Source organism: Geotrypetes seraphini, chromosome 3 (genome assembly GCF_902459505.1).
Source record: "Geotrypetes seraphini chromosome 3, aGeoSer1.1, whole genome shotgun sequence".
In the NCBI taxonomy this organism is placed as follows: Eukaryota; Metazoa; Chordata; class Amphibia; order Gymnophiona; family Dermophiidae; genus Geotrypetes; species Geotrypetes seraphini.
In genome coordinates this window covers 141974838-141996674 of record NC_047086.1, presented here as the reverse complement: position 1 = coordinate 141996674, position 21837 = coordinate 141974838, and the positions used below count along the sequence as shown (strand labels likewise).

The following is a 21837-nucleotide window of genomic DNA, read 5'->3' as shown; positions in this document are numbered from 1 at the left end:
ACCATCTCAACTGACAACATTCCTATCACTGTCAAGACTGGAGAAAGAGCCAGCTCAGGAAGGATAAGAAAGATAGACGACTGTTAGCACAGTATTAACTATAACTGTTTTTCTTCTTTAATTGATTACTTAAATTCCGTTTATTTTTAATCTTAGATCCTAAATAGAGGACTTGAGTGAGATTTAAGATACAATTATTTCTTGTTTTGTATTATGTTGTGGAAAAAAATTTTTTTTTTGCTTCTTCAATTTTGCTTTTCTGTACAAGTTTATACTTGATTGTTATATTGAAAATTTATAAATAAAAAAAAAAAATAAATAAAAAAAGATATCCCTAATGAATATGCATGAGAGAGATTTGCATACCTGTCACTTTCATTATATGCAAATCTCTCTCATGCATATTCATTAGGGATATCTTGAAAACCTGACTGGCTGGGGGTCCCCCAGGACAGGTTTGGGAACCACTGCTCTAAACCACTGTGAAGTCTCGATCCCTCTATCAGCTCTGCTTATTGTGAGTTAAGCAAAGTTGAGCCATGCTTTCATAGTTTGTCTCTCTTTAGTTTCCCAGTTCTAAAATCTTTCTCTGTCTCTGTAAACTACTGTGAAGCCTGGATCTCTCACTCAACTCTACTTATTTCTGAGTTAAGCCATATTATTTGTGCTGTGCCAGATTTTTATGCTTTCATTTTCTTCCTCTACAGCAGTGTCTCTCAAACTTTCTCGAGCCGGGGCACACTAAAGGTAGTGGCCACAGCTTAAGGCATCCAGAAGGGCACGGATGTAGCCATGATGACATCAAGCGCATGCGTGACATTATCACACTGATATCCATGCATGTGCAGAGACCCTCCAAATAGGCCCTGAAATGCCAGTAGGGCGTGCCAACAGAAAGTCTAACAAATATTAACTTGAGTACCCCCAATCCCAGACCTCCCAAACTCTACCCTAGACTCACCCAAGCTCTTTCCCAGATCCCACCCCCTTTACTAATTGTAATGCAATTTTTTTTCCATTCATTTTTCATATACATAGCAGATATAAAGTCTCAAAACTGACACATTTCAATCACTATATTGAAAATGAAATCATTTCCCCTACCTTTGTTGTCTGGTGACTTTATTTTTCTTTACATATAACTATGTTTCCAGGGCCTTCTTATCCATTGACTGTTTTTCTCTCTGTCTTCACTTTCTGCCTTGCAACCATCTTTGGCATTAACTTAACATTCAATATTTCCATTTTTCTGCTTTCTTCTAAAAATCTACTTTTTCATGTCTTCCCTTCCCTCCTCAACCCATCACTCTCCACTGCCTTTTGAGGCCAGAGAGAACCTCAGAAGGGGAGGGCGAGTCCCCCCCCCTTACAAAAGAAAGCCATTAAGAAGGACTACTGTGGACATAAGCAGTGTTCCCGCTAAGCTGCGTTGGCCTGCGCTTGCGCACAAAATATTACATCGCAGCGCAAAGTTTCTCTTCACAGCGCACACACGCGTCGGTAAGGTAAGGGGACGCATTGGGGGGATTGCACTTCCCCACAATTGCCATGCTTCGGTTCCTCTTCTTCCTTCCTTCCTCCCCCCCCCCCCCCCGCGGGACCCTGCGGCACCATCAACTCTTACTCCCTCTAATGTCGGCCCTGCAGCTCCAGACTTCCTCGCACCTTCTCCCCTCCCCCTTTGGATCGCTATTATTTTAAATGTTATAGCCGCGGAGCTGTATCCATCAGTGGAGATGTCTAACCTCGGCCTGCCCCGGAACTCTTACTGCAGCAGCCGCCCGTCTAGGCAGGAACAGGAAGTCACTGTTGCAGTAAGAGTTCCGGGGCAGGCCGAGGTTAGACATCTCCACTGATGGATACAGCTCCGCGGCTATAACATTTAAAATAATAGCGATCCAAAGGGGGAGGGGAGAAGGTGCGAGGAAGTCTGGAGCTGCAGGGCCGACATTAGAGGGAGTAAGAGTTGATGGTGCCGCAGGGTCCCGCGGGGGGGGGGGGAGGAAGGAAGGAAGAAGAGGAACCGAAGCATGGCAATTGTGGGGAAGTGCAGAGCTGCAGGGAAGAGTGTTGCGGTACCCAGCTGGAGGGAGAAGGAAGATGAGGGAGGGAATTAAAGGAGATGCCAGGGCTTGGAGCGTAGGAGGAAGGTATGCCAGTCTAAGGGAAAAGGAAGGGGGAGATGTGAGAGCATGGAGGGGGAGCGAAAGATGGAAGAAAAGGAAAGGAGAGAGATGCCAGAGAATCAGGGAAGGGGAGATACCAGACTATGAGGAGAGGTGTGGGAGAGGGAAGGCGAGGAGAGAGATGCCAGACCAATGGGGTGAAAGGAGAGATGGAAGGGGGAGGCATACAGTTTCTGGAAGGGGCATAGAAGGAGAGAAGATGCCATATAGGGGAAGAGAGACGGCAGACAGTGGATGGAAGGAAGAGAGTTACAAGAAGATGAGGAAAGGAGAAACCACAGAAGACAAAGGTAGAAAAAAATTTCTATTTATTTATTGCTTTAGGAGACATGTGTCACTGTTTCTGTGAAGCATTGTATGCAGAGTCCAGCTTCTTGCTGGTTCAATTTAACCTTTGTCTATGTATTTTTATTTTATCCCCCCTTTTACAAAACTGTGAAGCGTTTTTAGCACCAGCCTTGGTGGTAGCAGCTCTGATGCTCAGAATTTTATGAGCATCAGAGCTGTTACCTCCGTAGCTAAAATCCACACTACAGTTTTGTAAAAGAGGGAGGGGTTAGTTTGTGATTACATATTCCTTACTAGGCGAAGGTGTTTTCTGTGTTCTGTGTGTTCGAAAGACATGGTTTTCTGTTAGGATTGACGGTGTAGGATTGATCTGTGCTGGTCTGGCTTGTTTAGTTTTACAATGGGTGTATTGATGTACTGCTCACTGCAATATGTAAGATGCTGCCTTTTCCTAGGTACTCATGTGTGACGTGTGGTTTGTTACTAAAAATCATGTTTTTCTTACAGATGGGGGGGGGGTGCCAAAAAATGATGGGCCCCGGATGTTACATATGCTAGGTACGCCACTGTATGTAAAGATACCAGAAAGCTGGCGTAGCAAAAACTTCTAAGTTTTGAGTATTTAACCCTCCCACAATCTCACGGGCACTCGTTTCAAGTTTATTGAGATTTTGATTTAAACGCAATATCAAATATTTTCAATGCGTATAACAAAAATAAATTTGGGGAAATAAATAAAACCATTTGAACCAGTGTTCCCGCTAAGCTGCGTTGGCCTGTGCTTGCGCACAAAATATTACATCGCAGCGCAAAGTTTCTCTTCACAGCGCACACACGCGTCGGTAAGGTAAGGGGACGCATTGGGGGGATTGCACTTCCCCACAATTGCCATGCTTCGGTTCCTCTTCTTCCTTCCTTCCTCCCCCCCCCCCCCCCCGCGGGACCCTGCGGCACCATCAACTCTTACTCCCTCTAATGTCGGCCCTGCAGCTCCAGACTTCCTCGCACCTTCTCCCCTCCCCCTTTGGATCGCTATTATTTTAAATGTTATAGCCGCGGAGCTGTATCCATCAGTGGAGATGTCTAACCTCGGCCTGCCCCGGAACTCTTACTGCAGCAGCCGCCCGTCTAGGCAGGAACAGGAAGTCACTGTTGCAGTAAGAGTTCCGGGGCAGGCCGAGGTTAGACATCTCCACTGATGGATACAGCTCCGCGGCTATAACATTTAAAATAATAGCGATCCAAAGGGGGAGGGGAGAAGGTGCGAGGAAGTCTGGAGCTGCAGGGCCGACATTAGAGGGAGTAAGAGTTGATGGTGCCGCAGGGTCCCGCGGGGGGGGGGGGGAGGAAGGAAGGAAGAAGAGGAACCGAGGCATGGCAATTGTGGGGAAGTGCAGAGCTGCAGGGAAGAGTGTTGCGGTACCCAGCTGGAGGGAGAAGGAAGATGAGGGAGGGAATTAAAGGAGATGCCAGGGCTTGGAGCGTAGGAGGAAGGTATGCCAGTCTAAGGGAAAAGGAAGGGGGAGATGTGAGAGCATGGAGGGGGAGCGAAAGATGGAAGAAAAGGAAAGGAGAGAGATGCCAGAGAATCAGGGAAGGGGAGATACCAGACTATGAGGAGAGGTGTGGGAGAGGGAAGGCGAGGAGAGAGATGCCAGACCAATGGGGTGAAAGGAGAGATGGAAGGGGGAGGCATACAGTTTCTGGAAGGGGCATAGAAGGAGAGAAGATGCCATATAGGGGAAGAGAGACGGCAGACAGTGGATGGAAGGAAGAGAGTTACAAGAAGATGAGGAAAGGAGAAACCACAGAAGACAAAGGTAGAAAAAAATTTCTATTTATTTATTGCTTTAGGAGACATGTGTCACTGTTTCTGTGAAGCATTGTATGCAGAGTCCAGCTTCTTGCTGGTTCAATTTAACCTTTGTCTATGTATTTTTATTTTATCCCCCCTTTTACAAAACTGTGAAGCGTTTTTAGCACCAGCCTTGGTGGTAGCAGCTCTGATGCTCAGAATTTTATGAGCATCAGAGCTGTTACCTCCGTAGCTAAAATCCACACTACAGTTTTGTAAAAGAGGGAGGGGTTAGTTTGTGATTACATATTCCTTACTAGGCGAAGGTGTTTTCTGTGTTCTGTGTGTTCGAAAGACATGGTTTTCTGTTAGGATTGACGGTGTAGGATTGATCTGTGCTGGTCTGGCTTGTTTAGTTTTACAATGGGTGTATTGATGTACTGCTCACTGCAATATGTAAGATGCTGCCTTTTCCTAGGTACTCATGTGTGACGTGTGGTTTGTTACTAAAAATCATGTTTTTCTTACAGATGGGGGGGGGGTGCCAAAAAATGATGGGCCCCGGATGTTACATATGCTAGGTACGCCACTGTATGTAAAGATACCAGAAAGCTGGCGTAGCAAAAACTTCTAAGTTTTGAGTATTTAACCCTCCCACAATCTCACGGGCACTCGTTTCAAGTTTATTGAGATTTTGATTTAAACGCAATATCAAATATTTTCAATGCGTATAACAAAAATAAATTTGGGGAAATAAATAAAACCATTTGAACCAGTGTTCCCGCTAAGCTGCGCTGGCGTGCGCTGGCGCACAAAATATTACATCGCAGCGCACACGTTTCTCGTCACAGCGCACGATCGGAAGAGGCGTACGGCAGATGGCAGGGCGGCGAGAGGAGAATCGGGCGAGTTGGCTCATAACTTGCTGGCGCCCGATATTTTTGGCTCACGGTGAAAAAAGTTTGCTCACAACACCCGCCCGCTTAGAGGGAACACTGGACATAAGATATTCTCACTCTGATAAAAAGGAGGCAGTGACAGAGACCTGTGGACTGGAAAAGCACCTTGTCAGAGTAACTGAAATCAGTAACTAGTTACTTTTTATCCCATGTACCTAGCAATGATAACTAGTTACTTTTTTACAGTAACTAGCAAAGCACTGCATAGGTGAAACCAGTGGAGACTTGAGAAAGTTTCACCTATGCAGTGCTTTGCTAGTTACTGTAAAAAAGTAACTAGTTATCATTGCTAGTTATATGTACTGATTTCAGTTACTCTTCACTAAATGTAAATAGTTACTTTACTAGTTACTAAAAAAAATTAAGTAAATAGTTAATAGTTACTTTATTAATTATAACTATATGAACATTACAACAGCAAGTACTTTATTTTCAACTAGCTGATGCCCCGGCGTTGCACGGGTATTTAATTATAGCAATAACACTGTAAATGGATTCAAATAAAGATACTTTATAGTGGTGAATGAAATTATTTCTTTACAGCTTTGTAAAAAGTACAATATTCAAATTATAATGTGAAATATTTGACAAAATGAATACAATACAACTAACACAAAACTTGATTATAAACAACATTTTTAGTTTCACCTCCAGGAGCAAGAACATATAAATTCTTGGGTGAACCCACCCTTGAGCAAGCAACATAGAGTTGTCCATGGGAAAAACAGGGGGATCTTAAATCCACTCCACAGTATGTAATAGTCTGTCCCTGTGATTTGTTGATTATGATAGAGAATGCAAGTCTCACTGGAATTTGCAATCTCTTAAACTGAAAAGGAAGATCTGTTGGAATAAGTGGTATCCACGGGATAAATACGGTTTCACCTTGTCCCTTTCCGGTTAAGATAGTTGCTTCAATTACATTGGCCAGTAACCTCTTTACACAAAGCCTTGTGCCATTGCAAAGTTTTGGTGGGTCAAGGTTGCGAAGTAAAATAACTGGAGATCCCACTTTAAGTAAAAGACGATGTGGTGGTAATCCAGCTGGATCAAGTGAGTTTAGGAATTCAGTTGGGAAATTGATGACCTCATCAGCATCTACTACTGTATCAATAGACTTGTATTCTGTGACTGCGCCTGGTAACATGGCAAGTATTTGATTGTTTATTCCATGGACATCTTCATTTTTAGCAGCAAGAATGGCCCTCTCTCGCAACCAGTTAAAGATACATCAGTGAGCAAATATATTGTACTTGGAGAATATACAACAAAATTAATATGAACAAAAGTTTCAGTATTGATTTAAACAACTCGATATGTGGAAACTCAGGTTGAAAAGAAACTCCATGCAGTGTTTTCCCGGTTCAGAATGGAACCTGTGTTCCTAGTTCAGCATATGTGAGTACTCATGTAATGTAATAACATTATGTACTGGGGTGCATGAAGGAAACAGTTACAAACACAGTTAGAACATACAAACTCTATATGTATGGTGTCCGTGGTAGAATAGAAACGATGTCCCTAGTGGTTATAGTGTCATAGAAAGTGTTTTATAGTTGGAATTACAGTGAGAATGGCAGCTTTTTACATTTTTTCCATTGACATGAATGGGTGAAATCTGATGTTCTGTTTGTAGCTCCGCCCACGTGTGCAGGTGGGCCGCGAGACCCCCAGAACATATCACCCCAGGTAGTGAGGGATCTGCATACCAAGTTTCGTTCAAATCGGTCAAGCCGTTTTTGCGTGATCGCGGCACATACACACACACATACATACACACATACATACCTCCGATTTTATATATATAGATAACAAAATTTGATGTCAGTTGTTCTGCATGCTATGTAAACAGTAATGCAAAAGTAACTTGTAAATTTTGTTAGTAGTTACTAAAATAAAATAACTAGTTAATTTAGTCAGTCTTATCAAAAAGTAAACTAGTTATATTGATATCTAAAAATGTAACTAATTTCAGTAACTAGTGTTATGTAACTAGTTACTTCCCAGCACTGTATCTATGGATATGTTTAAGAAGTATTTGACTGTGGTTCTAGGGATGCTGATGTCAGCTGACGCATTGTCCACTGTTACAAGAGCTTTATTTTTGCAGAGATTGAAAATAACTATTGACCCTGATAGTGTAAACATGCGAGAGGAGGCCATAGGTCAGGGGTGTCAAAGTCCCTCCTTGAGGGCCGTAATCCAGTTGGGTTTTCAGGATCTCCCCAATGAATATGCATGAGATCTATTAGCATACAATGAAAGTGGTGCATGCAAATAGATCTTGTGCATATTCATTGGGGAAATCCTGAAAACCCAACTGGATTGCGGCCCTCGAGGAAGGACTTTGACACCCCTGCCATAGGTCTAACTGCTTTCTTAGAATCTTCATTGGAAGTGGTTACTCAAAGATCTACGTTGCTGGTTACCTTTGCTTTTGTGGGATCAAAAATAAAGAATTTTTCCCAATTAAGCTAAAGATACTCAAATGAGGCATAAAGCTTTCGGGTTCAGGCTATATCTACTAATTTTGGGTTATGATTTCCTTGTATGTGTGTAGTTATGCTTGATGGTAAATAATTTTTTGATCCTAAATAGTTGGAAGATTAGGAAAAGAGAAAATGTTAATGTCATTGTGTAATCCCTTAATGTTTACTGTTCTGATTGGCTAGGGAGGGGGGGTTGGGGTGTTCTTGCAACAGATTTATAATTTTTTCTAATTGATGGGATTTCTTTTTTTCCTGGCTTTCCCCCCCCCCTCCTCCCCATGATTTGTAGATTTTTATTTCTTAATATGGTAGATGAATTATATATGAAAAATTTCCTAAGGGTTTGGCATCTGTGATCTTTTTTTCTCTACATTTCTTATTATCCCAGAATTTATGGTGATGTATAAATCTATTTAAAATTGCAATTAAAGAAACATAGAGGCAGGGTATTAGTGATAGCTGAGAATATGTGATAATAGAATTGGTTGGACAAATGATTCCTGTTCTGCCAATTTTATTTATTTTTTTAATAATTATGTGACTTGATTATGGCCAAGGGCACAATTTACCTCAGTTGTCCAAACCAAATCAGATCTAGGTTGAAAGCTTGGAATTTATCCTTTGTAAAATAAGAGGTCAATTCCATATGGTACAGTTAGAAAAACATGCACTTATGCTTTGGGGCAGGCAGTGACACCTGAACTGCACAACACTTTGGAAGAATGACTTGCTTTATTTACTGTAAATAACAGTACTTTTCATAGTCTTTTTCTTTCCCCTCTTTTATAGAGACAAGATGGCTCAACCCAGCAGACCACAGCGCAAAATGTCCCGGACGGGAGAGAGTCTGTACCTAGTGCTAGGGCTAGAAAAAGGGGCTTCACAGGATGATATCAAGAAGGCATACAGGTAGGGGCACAAACCCCTGAACTATGACAATTGTACTTTTAGGACTTGAAGGCTGATTGATGTTCTGGCAGGGGCTTTTGTGTGCTCTCTTTTTATATTGTAATCTTCTGTTGGGTAGAGTGACTTTGAGATTTGACAATGGATTACATCCATTTTGGCTTTCAACTATCAAATGCCATAAGGCAGCATGAGGCTTAAAAAAAAAATCTGTTCTTCTAGTAAAAACCAAAATCTTAGATATGACCTGAAGTTCATATGGTAGAAATAATGTATTCTCTGAGGACAAGCATGCATTAACATTTTTGGCAGTGCCCCTATTGTGTCATGCTGGTACCTTCCTGCCCAACATCAACTCGCAGGACCATCAGTTCTTCACTTTCCATGATGCTGAGAAGCTGTGTCTTCGGCTTGTTTAACTTTAACCCTTATTTTGTATCTTCTTGTAATTATTTTCCTCATAGTTATTTGTTTTTATCATATTCATGTATTTTCCCCAACATAACATAAGAATTGTCATACTGGAACAGACTTAAGGTCCATTGAGCTTAGTATCCTGTTTATAATAATGGCCAAGCCAGGTCACAAGTTCCTGGCAAGATTCCAAGGAGTAAAACAGATTTTAAGCTGCTTATCGTAGGACTAAGCAGTGGATTTTCCCAAGTTCATCTTAATAATAGCTTTTGGACTTTTGTTTTAGAAAATGACCCAAACCTTTTTTAAACCCTGCTAAGCTAACTGCTTTCACCACATTCTCCAGCAATGGATTACAGAGTTGTTTTTTTCGCAATATGAAATATAGTAAACTAAACTAAACCTTAAGTTTGTATACCGCATCAACTCCATAAAGATAGAGCTCGGCACGGTTTACAGGTAATTCAATAAATGAGGGAAGGACATAATAAGAAATTAGAGGTTATGAAAAGGATAGCTAGCTTTACATTTTAAATAAATAGCTTTACATTTTTGAGAAAAGCCAGGTTTTCAGATGCTTTCGGAATAATTGGAATGAGCCTAGGTTCCGCAGCGGGGCAGGGAAGTTATTCCAAAGCTCAGTGAATTTGAAGAAAAGGGATTTCCCTAATTTACCTGCATACATGATGCCTTTTAACGAGGGGAAAGATAGTTTGAGTATGTGGGTGGATCTGGTAGTGTCATGTCTTGAAGAATTCCAGGATAGTGGGATTAGGGGATGAAGAATGCCATGTAGGATCTTGAAAATTAGGCAGATACATTTAAAGTGAATCCTAGAAATCACCGGAAGCCAGTGAAGTTTTGACAGAAGCAGGGAAACATGATTGAATTTGCTTTTTGTGAAGATCAACCTAGCCGCAGTGTTCTGGATCCGCTGAAGTCTTTGAAGATTTTTCTTGGTTAGATAGATGGAATTACAATAGTCCAGTCTGGAAAGAATGATTGATTGTACAAGGACAGCAAAATGTTGTTGGCTGAAGCAGGATCTCACAGTACTTAGTAATGCTGGGTTTCAAGTGACAGCAGATTCTGCTTTGTGAGTAGTTTGCATGTATAATGACTTTTATTATGTATGTATTTTTTGTAATACGCCTTGGGCAAAGACGTACTAGAAATAATACATTGAAATTGAATGTTGTGAAGAATTATTTTCTCCAGTTTGTTTTAAATCTACTACTTAGTAGCTTCATCACATGTCCCCTACTCCTAGTATTTTTGGGAAGAATAAACAAGTGATTCACATCTGTCCATTGCACTCCACTCAGTGTTTTATAGACCTCTTATCATATCTCCCCTGAGCTATCTCTTCAGGCTGAAGAGCCCTAGCCGCTTTAGTCTTTCCTCATAGGGAAATCGTTCTATCCCTTTTATCATTTTTGTCACCCTTCTGTATCTTTTCTAATTTCGCTATATATTTTTTGAGACGCAGAAACCAGAATTACACACAGTACTTGAGGTGCAGCCACACCATAGAGCAATTTATGCATTATAACATTCTCATCCTTTTTTTACATTCCTTTGCTGATAATTCTTAGCATTCTATTTGCTTTCTTAGCTGCTGCTGTCCACACTGAACTGAGAGTTTCAACATATTGACGGTCAGTCTAGAGGAGGTATGTAGGCAGATCGATAGGCTTAAGAGCGATAAATCCCCGGGACCGGATGGCATCCATTCGAGGGTCATCAAGGAACTGAAAGGGACCATAGCTGAACTGCTTCAACTAATAGCCAATCTGTCGATCAAATCAGGAAAGATTCCTGAAGACTGGAAGGTGGCGAATGTTACACCGATCTTCAAGAAAGGTTCGAGGGGAGATCCGGGGAACTACAGACCGGTGAGTCTGATTCGGTACCGGGAAAGATGGTAGAGTCACTGATAAAGGACAGCATCATTGATCACCTTGACAGACACGGGCTGATGAGGACCAGTCAGCACGGTTTTACCAAAGGCAGATCGTGTTTGACGAACTTGCTGCATTTCTTTGAGGGAGTAAACAGACAGATAGACAAGGGCGATCTGGTTGACATTATATATCTGAATTTTCAGAAGGCGTTTGACAAGGTTCCGCATGAACGACTACTTCAGAAAATTGCAAGCCATGGAATTGAGGGTGAAATACTCACGTGGATTAAAAACTGGCTGGAGTATAGGAAACAGAGAGTGGGGGTAAATGGACAATACTCGGACTGGAAGAGCGTCACCAGTGGGATGCCGCAGGGCTCGGTGCTTGGACCCGTACTCTTTAACATCTTTATAAATGATCTGGACATAGGTATGACGAGCGAGGTGATTAAATTTGCGGATGATACAAAGTTATTCAGAGTAGTAAAGACGCAGGGGGATTGCAATGATCTGCAACGTGACATAATCAAGCTCGAGGAATGGGCATCGACATGGCAGATGAGATTCAACGTGGATAAGTGTAAACTAAAGTAATGCATATTGGTAACAAAAATCTCATGCACGAATACAGGATGTCCGGGGCAGTACTTGGAGAGACCTCCCAGGAAAGGGACTTGGGAGTTCTGATCGACAAGTCGATGAAGCCGTCCACACAATGTGCAGCGGCAGCAAAAAGGGCAAACAAAATGCTAGGAATGATAAAGAAGGGGATCACGAGCAGATCAGAGAAGGTTATCATGCCGCTGTATCGGGCCATGGTACGCCCTCACCTGGAGTACTGCGTCCAGCACTGGTCGCCATACATGAAGAAGGACATGGTACTACTCGAAAGGGTCCAGAGAAGAGCGACTAAGATGGTTAAGGGGCTGGAGGAGCTGCTGTACAGCGAAAGATTAGAGAAACTGGGCCTCTTCTCCCTCGAACAGAGGAGATTGAGAGGGGACATGATCAAAACATCCAAGGTACTGAAGGGGATAGACTTAGTAGATAAGGACAGGTTGTTCACCCTCTCCAAGATAGGGAGAACAAGAGGGTAGAAAGTTGGAACGCTCTTCCAGAGGCTGTTATAGGGGAAAACACCCTCCAAGGATTCAAAACAAAGTTAGACAAGTTTCTGCTGAACAAGAATGTGCGCTGGTAGGGCTAGTCTCAGTTAGGGTGCTGGTCTTAGACCAGAGGGCCGCCGCGTGAGCGGACTGCTGGGCATGATGGACCACTGGTCTGACTCAGTTCTTGTGCCTAAGAATGGCAATGATGCCTAATTTAAACTTGGAAGCCTAGATTACTTCAACTTGTTTCTCACAGGTCTTCCACTAAACCATCTCTCTCTTTCAATCTATTAAAAAATTCTGCTACATGACTTATATTCCGCCAGTGTCACTATGGTCACGTTACCCCTGTCCTCAAGTCACTTCATTGGCTCCCTCTGCACTTCTGCATACAGTTCAAACTCCTCTTATTGACTTACAAGTGCATTCACTCTGCAGATCCTCAGTATCTCTCTTCTTTTATCTCTCCTTATACTCCTCCCTAGGAACTCCATTCATCGGTTAAGTCTCTCTATGTGTACCTTTCTTCTCTATTGCCAGCTTCAGGCTCCATCCCTTTTGTCTGTATGCCTGGAACAGCTTGCCCAAATTAGTACATCAAGCTCTATTTATTTATTTATTTAAAAAATGTCTTACATACCGCAAATCTAAATGGTTTACAACATACATGCATAAAATACATTAACATTAATACATAACATTTCTCAAAACATTCACAAATACACATTCAGTATTTCATATGTGTCATATCTAAAACATTTTAATCTCATAAGAATGCCTGTGTAAACAAACATTTATAAAGATTTTTTAAAAATACTTAGAACTTAACCAATCTCAATCCCTTTGGGAGTGCATTCCATAACTGAGGTCCCATAATCATAAAACTTGAGTCTCTGTACATCTCAAGTCGTATCTGTTTAAAATCTGGAATATCAAGCAATACATAATTACTTTGACTGTAGAGGACGTTCTGGCACATGAACCTTTTAAGGTTACAGCCAAACAAAAGGGTGGTTATTCATGAAAAATTGTAAAGATCAATGTCAAAATGTCATCTTTGACAGTATTCAAATCTAGGCTAAAAGACCTCTTTTTTTAATCTGCATCTTAGTCCTAACTCCTACTTGGCTGTAAAGTACCTATGTCTCTTTTTTTTTTTATCATTCCCTCTGTAAGAAATTCCCTAGCCCTTATTTGTCCTGTTTGTTTTAATTAGATTGTAAGCTCTATTGAGCAGGGATTGCCTGAATTCAAGAGGGCCTGGGATAGACACGTGGGATCTCCCAGAGAGAGAAAGAGATAATGGTTACTGCGGATGGGCAGACTAGATGGGCCATTTGGCCTTTATCTGCCATCATGATTCCATGTTTCTTTTACATGTTTAATGTGTACAGTGCTACGTACGTCTGGCGACACTATAGAATTAATAAGTAATGGTAGTAATTTGGTGATGTAGGCAGGAAAGGAACTTTGGTTCAGTTCTCAGTTTATGCTTGTTTTCCTCTTACCAGTTGTGGAAAAACAGAGTAAAGCAATAATTAGTAACCTTTCCTGCTTGATCAGCAAACATTGCTGAGCATGGCTTTGAAGGAATGGCTTGACTTGGCACAAGAAGTCAGAGCAGATATCCTAAGCAGGGTGAACATTGTGATTGGTGGCTTCAAGTTAGATCTGAAATGGGAGGAGTAAGAGTAACTTTTCCTAGCTGTCTCTGAGACCTTGCCTTATGGTATGTTCTGTATAAGGGGATCCCCCAATGCCAGATAAACCATAGGTCCCTTCATGTCTACAGTATGTTGCTTGTTATGTAGTACACTGAATGATTCTAAGGGTCATGAATTACTGTCCTCACTTATGTGCCTGTTAAATTTTTCTTCCTGTGCCACTGGCTCACGTTTCTTGTGTATAGGAAGCTTGCATTGAAGTATCATCCAGACAAAAACCCAGAGAACCCTGACGCAGCAGAGAAGTTTAAAGAGATCAACAATGCCAATGCCACCCTGAATGACGATAACAAGAGGAAGATTTACGATGAGTATGGCTCCATGGGGCTGTATGTGGCTGAGCAGTTTGGTGAGGATAGTGTCAAGTACTACTTCCTGATGTCCAAGTGGTGGTGCAAGGTGTGTATGTAGTGTTGAATAACTTGGGTCCTCCCCAAATAAGGCCTGTTTCTAATACCCTGCTGCAGCAACAGCATCCTTAGACATAGGTCTACCTCTAGTGTCCTGAAGGCTTCAGTACTGGCATAGGGTTCTTCCCTCATGCAGCTCCTGTTCCTGACACTATTTCTAGGGCAAGGGAGATTCTAAAAGTGGTTTCTGGCTTTTCTGTCAAGTGAGAGACCCTCTCGCCACCCTGCAGTGATTGTTCAAAGAGCCTCAGCTATATACCTCGCTCCCAGGAGATGCCTTTCACATGAGACTGCTTATTCCTCAGCAGATACACAGCTCATAGAGAGCTCCTTCCTGTCTTGAACTGTCTCTTGCTCTGTTCAATACTTTGTTGTATTTGTGGAACTTTTAAAGACATAACTGCTTCTAAACCTAAGTTAGTGGATCACTTGTTTTTCCATTTCTGTTTCTCAGATAGTTCCTTTCCTTTTCTCTTTTTCTTTTCTCAGCTGTGATTTTTATTTTTCAAGGATCAATCCCTTTTTAGCAGTAATTTTCTGACCTATATAACGGCCTCTTTCTTTAACTTAATTTAATTTTTAATTTAATTTAATTCTTATATACTGCTAATAACCGTGAGGTTTCTAAGCGGTTTACAAAAATGAATGCATTAAAAGATACAATAAATAAAAATAAATAAGATAGGTACTTGGAAATTCCCTAACTGTCCCAAAGGCTCACAATCTAACTAAAGTACCTGAAGAGACAATTTATGAAAAATAAAGATAAAATATAAAGATAGAGATAGAGATAGAAATGAGTATTCCACCAAGTAATGAATAAATAAATTTAAAGATAGAATTAAAAATAAATAAGTAAAATAAATAAAAACTGTCTGTCTTTTCAGGTTGTAAATATTACGTTCATTAAGCGAGATTAGCTCAACTTATATGAAAAGCAAAGTAGCTAATATTCTGATTTTCAGATTCTAAATTGTCACCCAACACAAGATGTACAGGGGTCCCAGGTTTTAAACTTTCCTTCCAGGTATATTGCCCAAAGCCCAGCAACAGGTAAATCTCCCACACTCCTCTCGTACTTCATGACTACCCCGTCCTCCCCCCCCCCCCCCCAGCATGATGATGATAGTGTTTTGGCAAATGTTACATGCAGGCTCTCTAAGAAAAAAAGCCTAGTTTTCATAGAAGGCATTGATGGGATTATTTTGTTAATCTTCTTCTACCCGTTAGTTAGATTTCTCATCTGTGGGCAGTAGCAGGATCTTTTAAAACATTTCTTTCTTTCTTGGAATCTTTAATATATAATCACAAGCAAAACATTCTGCTAAAGAACAGAAATTAGAATATTTCAAAATCTATAAGGTAGTTAACAGGAAAAAAAAGATTATAATCTAGTATAATTTCTCATTTTCACTAGTCCTCTACTTTTTAAGTGATCAGTTTCCCAATACATAGGTAAAGGAAATAAGAAAAGTAGCCTAAGTTCTATAATCAATGACAGCATAATTACTAATATGGTTTAGAGGAGACCCATTACTGCTTTCTGGCAATAGACTTGGTGGTCAAATACTAGCTCCCTAACCCATAAAGTGAGCTAGTTGCATCCACTACAGCTGGAGCAGTGTCCAATTGAAACTCAATAGATTTGGAGGTCACAAATGTTGAAGTTCATAAAATATACAGTGAACACCCTGGTATTTTAATGAAACATTTGCAAGGGCAAAGATAAACAATGCACTCAGCTTCAATACAGTAGGTTTAGGTAAAACGAATTGTCGCTGCTTTTTCTATGTATCTTTAGACACATCTGGGAAAAGCTGAACTTTAGAATTCAAAAAAGTAGTATCTTTAATGCAAACATTTTGAAGGAGTCCAGGACACAAGTTCTCAAAGGCAGTAGCAGGTTCTGACAGAGCTTTGCCTAATAGATGGTCACAGTACTGGGTGAGAGCACAGATTGTTAGTTTGGAAAGCTATCAGCCACTCATTTGTATTTAAAACTGACTGCTGTTCATGTCTGCCAAAGGATGACATCACCTGCTGATAACTGACCAGAAGTCTCACCTCATCACAAGAAAGATAATCCTATTTGTCTTTTGACTGTACACCATTATGTTAATTTAGATTTATACTGAGGCACTGTGGTGGTGTTTGCCTTTAAGTGAATTGTAAATGATGATCTAGCTCTGAAACATTAACGCGATCTGTAAAATTCCAATAACTTCAGCTCCCACGTCTTGCACACCCTCCTCCTGAGCTGTCAGCAGCCAGCAGAGTCATCGCTAGTGGTGAATAATATTATTTTTTTGTGCTCGCTCATTGTTGCTTGCCTTTCCCTAATTCTTTTTCCCCTGCTTTGCTTTATTCTCAATGCTCTGACTTAGTGAGTGGTTTCTTGTGGCTATGTTCCAGGCTCTGGTGATCTGCTGTGGACTTCTCACGTGCTGCTGTTGCTGCTGCTGTTGCTGCTTCTGCTTTGGACGTTGCAAACACCTTGACGAGGATGATTCCTACAAATATGTGGACCCTGAGGATTTGGAGGCACAGATCCGAGCTGAGGAGGAAGGTAAGTGAGGGCTTGGGGTTGGGAGGTATGGAGGGCAAGCCAAAACTAATTTCTTGAAGAACTGAGTTTACATGTCACATGCTTTAGCCTCCAAAGCCCCAAAAGTCTATTGTAGTAGCCCAGGGAGAAGCAGTCCCACCTCTTTTAATTGTTTGTGAATGTCAAAGCATACCACCTGGCCGATGCCTGCTGCATTTTTTTATTTTTTTTTGGTAGCTCAGCAGTTTTTGTGATTGCTAGACACTGTGTATCACAGATAGAAATAACAGTTCCACAGCCCACTTCTACTTGAATTGGTTTGGTACTGGAACTTCTTTTTTTTTTTCCGTGAAATTTTATTGAAAATTTTATCAAAATACAAGGGGAATAACAAGTCATAACAATATCAAGTATCATATCCAAAAGACAAGGAAGAACAGGGAAGGGTAAGAGATTTGTTATAACAGGACAAAATCAAATATATATAGCTGTATCATATTATAGATTGTAGTAGTAGATATCTAAATTACATCAAAAATATATAAGGGGGGGAGGGAAAGGTGGTAAAGGAAAGAGAAAAAGAAAAGAATAATAGGATCATGAAAAGAAAAGGGGTGCGAAAGAATGAGAAAAAGAGACAGTACCCCTGGAGACCAAAGAAAGGAAAAGAGAAGGAGAGACGTAATAGAGGAGAGAGAGAGTAGGTATGAATACCAAGAATACTAGTAATAAGGCTTTAAAGAGAGTCCAGATAGTCAGTGAAGCTGGTCCATTTAGAATGTACTTTTGCTGTTAGGGGCATAGTAGCATAGATCAACAATTCTCTTTTGTGCTGTAATAGGATAGATTTATACCAAAAATGAACATTCAGGGAATCAAATGATTTCCAATTAGATAATATAAGTCGTAGGGCAACAATAAGAAGTGTATTAAATAAAGCATGCTGAGATGCTGGTAAGTTAATCGAAGGTGCCTCTGATTTAAAGACAATTATTGTAGGAGAAAGATGTATATTGATGTACTGGGACTTCTAATGAAGTAGCATTCTTTTCCTGTACCCCACCCCCTGGGAGTAGAAGTATTGGGCTGCAGTAGCAGCTGATTAACTAACTTATTGGCCACAGGCACACCTTTATGCATCCTTTAGGAGAAAGTGCAGAAAAATCAGGAGAATTCATTTAGTGATTTCCTGATGAGACTGGGATGGGAAGGAATATGCCCGGAGAAAACAGTAATGCATACAGCAACAAATAAAAGTCTTACTGCCAGATACATGCAGCATTCAGATATGAGTTTTGCGTTGCTGAAATGAAGGACCTAGTATAGTATTAAAGCTAAAACATTTATGCAGTGGCATGGTGCATGCCATGAGGCAGCAAGAGGTGAGAGTTTGACATTTGTACATGTTTTAGAAAGCCACATGTGCAATATAGTCACCCTGAGAGGTAGGAAGATCTATGATATACCTTCCTGGCTGATTTTATAGATGTTGCTATGGCAACTACAAGATGTCACTTTGTCCCCATACACACTGCACGCTAAAGTGTCTTGGGGGGCAGTGGCTAAATGAAGGAAAAGGCAGTGCCATGGAATCAGGAATCATGATCCCATGGCACCAGTTTTTCAAACTCCTCTACTTCTAGGGTCCCATTATTGCAGAACCATGAAAAAAAAAAAAGAATTTCCTTTCATTTTCAAATATCCTTGTGTTACCCTGATTTTTAAAAAGAGATACGGGAAATTACAGATCGGTAAGCCTGACTTCAGTGCCAGGCAAAATAGTGGAAACAATTATAAAAAAATAAAGTTGTGGCACATATAAACAAATGTGATTTAATGGGGCAGAGTCACCATGGGTTCAAGCAAGGGAATTTGCTTGACTTCTTTGAAGGTGTGAATAAAGGTGAGCCGGTTGATGTAATGTATCTAGATTTTCAGAAATCTTTTGACAAAGTTCCTCATGAGCGGCTCCTGAGAAAATTAAAGAGTCATGGGATAGGTGGCAAAGTTCATTTGTGGATTAGGAACCGGTTATCGGATAGAAAACAAAGGGTAGGGTTAAATGACCATTTTTCTCAATGGAAGAGAGTAAACAGTGGAGTGCCACAGGGATCTGTACTGGGACCGATGCCGTTTAACTTATTTATAAAAGATCTGGAAATTGGAACGATGAGTGAGGTGATTAAATTTGCAAATGACACGAAACTGTTCAAAGTTAAAACACATGCAGATGGTGAAAAATTGCAGGCAGACCTTAGGAAACTGGAAGAGTGGGCATCCAAATGGCAGATTAAATTTAATGTGGACAAATGCAAAGTGATGCACATTGAGAAGAATAACCCAAATCATAGTTACCAGATGCTAGGGTCCATCTTGGGGGGGTCAGCACCCAAGAAAAAAGAAATGTGTGCCATTGTAGACAGTATGCTGAAACCTTCTGCCCATTGTGCAGCTAACAAGATGCAAGGAATTATTTAAAAAGGTAAACAAGACTAAGATTGTTATAATGCCTCTGTATCACTCCTTGGTACGACTTCACCTTGAGTATTGCATTCAGCTCTGGTCACCTTATGTGAAGAAAGATATAGCGGAATTAGAAGAGGTTCAAAGAAGACTGACCAAGACAATAAAGGGGATGGAACTCATATGTGGAAAGACTAAAGAGGCAAGGGCTCTTTAGCTTGGAAAAGACATGGCTGAGGTGAGATATGATTGAGGTCTTCAAAATTCCGAGTGGTGTAGAACAGGTACAAATGGATCTTTTTTTTTTTTTTTTTTACTCCCATCAAAAATTACAAAGACTAGGGGACACTCAATGAAGTTACAAGGAAATACTTTTAAAACCAATAGGAGGAAATATTTTTTTACTCAGATGGTTTAAAAAAAGGGTTGGTCAAGTTCCTGGAGCAAAAGTCCATAGTCTGCTATTGAGACAGACATGGGGATGATTAGTAGCATGGAATGTTGCTACTATTTGGGTTTTTGCCAGGTACTAAGTGACCTGGATTGGCCACTGTGAAGACGGGATGCTGGGTTGGATAGACCATTGATCTGACCCAGTAAGGGGTATTCTTATGTTCTAATGATCATCTCTGATTCAGGAACTGGTTTGAATCGGGAAAGGATTTGTTTGGAGATGGAAGTCCCTATGGAATAAAATAATTCTTTATAGAGAGAGAATTTTAAGAAGTTATCAGTGTCAGCTACCATTAAAATAGGTTATTTTACTGTTAACCCCAGTTATTAGTTACCTGGTCCTTTTGCAAAAAATGGGAATTGGGCTAAAATAGCATGTGTTAATAAGCACCTATCTAACGGTAGCCAACATTATTAATTCTCCCTCTTTGGGTGCTTTTCAGTAGCTTTATATAGAGAGAGTTATAGAGGTTCTTTGTGTAATAAGATTAAAGGCATGGGAATTTAAGATTGTCTTTAGATTTATTTTGGTATTACTCATCTATTTTGCTTACGCAAGATCATATGTATTTGTTAATTACAACTCTGGTTTTTCTGTGATCTTTGAACTCATTATTGTTAACAACACTCCAGTGTGAAAGTTGGTGTACATTGATCTCCAGAAAAATTGCAGCTGAGATGGTTCATAAAATATGTAAGAGTGATGATCATAAACTGTTAGCCATTTACGTGGGTTTCTCAGCTGTAATTTAACTCCAGTATCCAAGACTTGTTGCTTCAGGTTTAGGAACTGCTTCTATCTGCCTTGGGTCCATCTAGAAACATCTGGAAAAAAGAATATCCCCCCCTCCCCAAAGGTAATTCTTGTACAACCCCTCTAGAGGCTGAACTCTCAGTTGTGCATCTATTCCAGCCTTGGCTGCAGAACTTAGAAATAAAACCAACCCCTTCTGCGATATCACCTGTGCAGAAACACTCCCCTTGAAATTCAGTTTGTTTCTGCAGCCTTGCTGAGAACTTCTAGTTTCTTCTGCTCGTGATTTTATTTCTCAATTACTAGTCTTTTATTTTCTGTGGTGCCACAGGTATTGCCCAAGTGCTGTGGATTCACTCTAAGAGTGTTCCTTCAGCAGGAGATCGCAGACTTTTCCTTAAAGATTGTCTGCTTTTGGAGGGTGCTTTGTAAACTTGAACTGCAGTAAGCCCTCTAGACAGCCTGCAGATTGGATTGGGTTGGGTCTCTGGGATCGGGAACCATCTCTCCCCTGGTTCGTCTGCAAAGGGGTAGAGCGCAGGCTGCTGCGGTTCCGTGGAGGTACACAAGGATCGGAATCGGACTGCATGTCTTCCTTAATTCCCCTGAGGGGTCCTGGTGGTTGTGATCTGTGGTGACAGGGAAGGCGAAGCGGATAGAAGATCTGAAAAATCCAGTTTAATCAGCTCTTGAGGTACTGATCTCCCTGTTTGCACTGTGTATTGCTGGCTGCCATTGAAATGCATTGCAGCACATGTATCAGAGCTGTCTGTGAGTCACAGAGTTTGCCGATTTTAGAGGGTGCTCAAATTGGGGTTTGGGGGGGTTTCCCTGCATGCCCTGGTCCCCCCCACTTGTAAAATCCTAAAATTGTGTTTTTAACTGCCGTTTTTCAGTCAAAATTGGCACCCGCGGTGGCCGTCTTACATGTTCTTCAAAGTTTTTAAAAGTATATTTTTTTGACTTAGAAGCTTCGATTTTGCTCCAAACTTCACAGATGGCCACCTCAGGACAGGATGGCATGGATTCATGCCTTAGATGCAGCGGATGGAAGCCAGATTCGTGGCCGTGTATCCCGTGCGCCACAGGCCGTGAGAGGGGGGGGTGAGATGTGTGCGGATCCTGTGCTCCCCTCCTCCTGAGAGGCCCTAATGTCCTTCAATTCCACCAGAGTCGCGATTGCTGCGTCCGGGGCGCCTAAACTGGATGCAGATGGCATTTTTGTGAAACACAAGCCTAGTTCCAGGAAAAAGTCTCCTCAGTCTGCTAATCTTGTGAGATCTGAGATACATAGAGTGGTTCCAGCCGCCGGTGACTGTTTTTCCCTAGATTTTGTAGATCTGAGCTATCTGGCTGTATGGAAAAAAAAAAGTAAAAGGGGCTATGCCTGTTTCTCTCGCTCAGACTCCAGTACAACAGTCTCCATCTTCGGATGCCAG

The 21837-nt window shown here is 41.1% G+C and overlaps 1 protein-coding gene across 1 annotated transcript in view; it reads left to right on the top strand.

Moving 5' to 3' along the window:
- The window catches only part of DNAJC5G (DnaJ heat shock protein family (Hsp40) member C5 gamma), an 84425-nt gene that overhangs the window by 51316 nt on the left and 11272 nt on the right, over positions 1-21837 (top strand). The window contains exons 2-4 of the mRNA XM_033936893.1: positions 8507-8626; positions 13959-14172; positions 16596-16749. Of these exons, the coding sequence (XP_033792784.1) occupies positions 8514-8626; positions 13959-14172; positions 16596-16749 (481 nt within the window). The 5' untranslated portion in view covers positions 8507-8513. The remainder of the gene's footprint in view (positions 1-8506; positions 8627-13958; positions 14173-16595; positions 16750-21837) is intronic.